Source organism: Chlorocebus sabaeus, chromosome 12 (genome assembly GCF_047675955.1).
Source record: "Chlorocebus sabaeus isolate Y175 chromosome 12, mChlSab1.0.hap1, whole genome shotgun sequence".
Lineage (NCBI taxonomy): Eukaryota > Metazoa > Chordata > Mammalia > Primates > Cercopithecidae > Chlorocebus > Chlorocebus sabaeus.
In genome coordinates this window covers 104,620,690-104,624,568 of record NC_132915.1, presented here as the reverse complement: position 1 = coordinate 104,624,568, position 3,879 = coordinate 104,620,690, and the positions used below count along the sequence as shown (strand labels likewise).

The following is a 3,879-nucleotide window of genomic DNA, read 5'->3' as shown; positions in this document are numbered from 1 at the left end:
CCCGGCGGCTCCGAGTCCCGCGCGGCGCGGCGGCCCCAGGAGAACATTCGAGGCAGCAGCGGCGTTGTAGGCCCGGGGTCCGTTCGGTATTTGAATAGCACAAAGGAACCGCCTTGGTCTGATTGGCCAGCTAAGTAGCCCCGGGGCGGGCAGCGCCTGTCACTCGGGAGGCTCTCCGAGCTCCTATTGGCTCTTCTCATGTGGGGCGGGGCCCGGGCACCCGGCTAAATAGCTGGGGCCGGGGCCGGCCGAGACTCATTGCTTTGGCGCCGTCTGGGGAGCGCGAGCCCGCGGGTGGCGCGCAGCGCATAGTGGCGGCTCCTCTCGGAGCACAGCCGAACCGCTGACCCGGACTCCGTTCCCCCTGCCCGGCGCGCCCCGGCGGCCGACTGGAGGCAGAAACAGCAGCAGCGTTAGCAGCAGCAGCGGCGGCTGCTCCGCCGCCGTCTCCGCGGGAGCATGGAGTGCGCCCTGGACGCCCAGAGCCTGATCAGCATCTCCCTGCGCAAGATCCACAGCTCCCGAACCCAGCGCGGCGGCATCAAGCTGCACAAGAACCTCCTGGTGTCCTACGTGCTCCGCAACGCGCGCCAGCTCTACCTGAGCGAGCGCTACGCCGAGCTCTACCGGCGCCAACAGCAGCAGCAACAGCAGCAGCCGCCCCACCACCAGCACCAGCACCTAGCGTACGCGGCGCCGGGCATGCCGGCCAGCGCGGCCGACTTCGGCCCGCTCCAACTTGGTGGCGGTGGGGACGCGGAGGCGCGCGAGCCGGCCGCCCGGCACCAGCTGCACCAGCTCCACCAGCTCCACCAGCTGCACCTCCAGCAGCAGCTGCACCAGCACCAGCACCCGGCGCCCAGGGGCTGCGCGGCGGCGGCGGCGGCCGGAGCGCCCGCGGGCGGCGCGGGGGCGCTCTCGGAGCTGCCCGGGTGCGCCGCGCTCCAGCCACCGCACGGCGCGCCCCACCGCGGGCAGCCCTTGGAGCCTCTGCAGCCGGGTCCTGCGCCGCTGCCGCTGCCGCTGCCACCGCCCGCTGCGCTCTGCCCGCGGGACCCTCGCGCCCCGGCCGCCTGCTCCGCGCCCTCCGCGCCCCCAGGGGCCGCCCCTCCGGCCGCCGCCGCTTCTCCGCCCGCCTCCCCGGCCCCCGCCTCCTCCCCCGGCTTCTACCGGGGCGCATACCCGGCCCCCTCGGACTTCGGCTTGCACTGCAGCAGCCAGACCACCGTGCTGGACCTAGACACTCACGTGGTGACCACGGTGGAGAACGGCTACTTGCACCAGGACTGCTGCGCCTCCGCCCACTGCCCCTGCTGTGGCCAGGGCGCTCCGGGACCGGGCCTGTCGTCCGCCGCCGGCTGCAAGCGCAAGTATTACCCTGGCCAGGAGGAGGAGGAAGACGACGAGGAGGACGCGGGCGAGCTGGGGGCCGAGCCCCCCGGGGGCGCCCCGTTCGCCCCCTGCAAGCGCGCCCGCTTCGAGGACTTCTGCCCGGACTCGTCCCCGGACGCGTCCAACATCTCAAACTTGATCTCCATCTTTGGCTCCGGCTTCTCGGGGCTCGTGAGCCGACAGCCGGACTCCTCGGAGCAGCCGCCGCCGCTCAACGGGCAGCTGTGCGCCAAGCAGGCGCTCGCCAGCCTCGGCGCCTGGACTCGAGCCATTGTCGCCTTCTAGGGACCCCCGAGGGCACAGGGACCCGGGGCCCCGCGGGGCTGGGGCCAGACAAAGACTCGGCCAAGGGGCGAGAGGGAGGAACGAGCGGGCGCCGGGCCACTCGGGGCTGAGCTGAGGGCGAGCAGGGGCAGGCGGCTGATGTTTTATAAATTGTAAAATAAAAAAAAGAAATCTAAAATCTTGGACTTTATTTTTGCAGAGAGAAAAAGCGCCTATTTAAGTATGCTTTGTGTTTCTCCTACTCTTTTTTTCTTTTTATTGTAGTGATTGCAGTGGTGTTTAGCGAGGAGCCTGCCACGTGAGGGAGGGCTGCTGCCCGGAGAAGCTGCCGGGCAGCCGGGGGCGAGGCAGGGCGCCCTGGCCATCCGGGCGCGCTGGGGGCGCAGCGCAGGAGGGCGCGGGACCCGGGACGCCGATTCCAATCAGTTGTCAGACCCGGGAAGCCCGACGTTCCGCTCTCCCAAGTCTCTCTGTGGGGTGAGGAATGGGTCTTGTGAAATTCTGAGCAAAAACAAAGGCAAACTATCTCCGAAAGGGACGTTTGGGTCACATTTCCTCTCTGGGGGCGGACTCCAAAGTTCTCAAAATGAGAAGGCAGAAATGAAAACACTTCAACTTTTTTTTTCTTTTCTTCCCGGGGCGGGTGTCTTGAACCCCTCTTCTCCCCGCCCCTCTGGCTCCGTTCTCCTCCCCTCCTCCACCCGTCTCCCGGACTCGGGGTGGCGCCTGACACCCCGACACTCTCGGACACTGTTTGGGTAAGGGGTGGGGGGCGGGCACGGCGGACTACATTTCCCATCATGCCCAGCACTGCGGTCCTCACTAAACAAAAAAGGAAGTCAATTCCTTCACCTGGATCCCCGGCGGCCCCGGGGGAGGGAGGGGCCGGGACCGCCGACTGCGTTGGAGACTTTGCACTAAGTTCCTGGTCAGCTGTGGTGTTTGTGTGTGTGCTTCTAAGTTGCACTGCCTTGGTTCAGCCGTCGGTTGCATTTCATGAAACCAGCATTGTTCGAGCCTGTGAGAACCCCGTCCTGTGTCTTCAGCTCGATAGATTTGTTTAATTTAAAAGCCTTTTGTTGTAAAAAGGTGGGGTTCGTCTGCAGCCCCTCTGGTTCTCTGCCATCAGCACCGTGTGGACTCCAAAACAAGTTGCCAACCCTTCCTTTCTCGGCCCTTTTCCCTCATTGCCCTGTATTTTTGTGCATACGGAATTGTATATCACCGGGTAAAACTGTTCAGATTGTTTAAATTTATAATCTTAATAAAAAGTCGATTACAGAAGATGGTGGTGCCTTGTTTTCAGATCTGTCTGGGGGCGTCAGAGAGGATAGAGAGGTGTGGGGAGAGTCCCCCCCCGCCCCCATGTAAACCCCAGTTCTCTTGGGCCTGGGCGGGCGGGATCTGCCCACATCCGCAAGGTCGGCGGTGGGAGAAAGCGGGGTGATGGTGGTGGCTGGGGATGAAGCGAGTGCTGCGCGTCTCTCGGCCGCCCCGGCCCCCGCTCCAGGGGGGTCCTGTACCCCACGGGAACCGGCCGCCCCGGGGTCTCCAGCGGGAAGCGGAGCCGGCCTCCAGCACATTTCCTGCCCAGGCAGAGGCGCAGGGCCTGGTCGGCCTCGAGTCTGAGCTCTCTGTGGCCGGGGAAAGCAGCCGGGAGACGCTGGGGGCTTCAGGGCCACCCGCACTCCCTGCCCCGCGCCTCCGCCCGCACGTCCGCATGTCTCGGGCTGCAACTTGGGGAAGTTTTCTCCTTTTCTTTTTCCTTTTTTTTTTTTTTTTAAGTTGAGTTTGTTATCACTGCTCGGTGCCACTTGGTGGTGTGCTGGCGGCGTCTCCCTCCCTCCTCGCGCCCCTCCCCTCTCCCTCTCCCTCTCTCCCACCCGCCGCTCTTCCCTCCCCAGTGGATGGAGGCAGGAAGGCTCCCGGCGCGCGCTCCCCTCTGACCACCTACGGAATGACCTCAGAGTGGGAGAATGTGCCAAGGCCCAGGGGAAGCTCGCGTTCTCCCCACTGGAAACAAATTCACATCTGGAGCCGCGGCTTGGGCCCGGGGGCGCGCGGGATGGTTCCAGCTTTGCAAAGAGGGGTTAGGAAAGAAAGAACGAGAAAAAGAAAGCGAAGTGGCAGCCTGCTGGCTGTTTGCTGCCGACTCCCCACAGCTCCTCGCTCTCGCTGGCTCCCTCGCCCCCACACTGCCCT

General features: G+C 65.1%; 1 protein-coding gene across 1 annotated transcript; it reads left to right on the top strand.

Annotated features, from left to right (window-relative positions):
- Positions 1–244: 244 nt before the first annotated feature.
- On the top strand, positions 245–2,176 carry IER5L (immediate early response 5 like). Its single transcript, XM_008005978.3, has one exon. It carries the CDS (start codon positions 460–462, stop codon positions 1,675–1,677), a length of 1,218 nt encoding a protein of 405 aa, XP_008004169.2. The 5' UTR covers positions 245–459; the 3' UTR covers positions 1,678–2,176.
- The last annotated feature ends 1,703 nt before the right edge of the window (positions 2,177–3,879 follow it).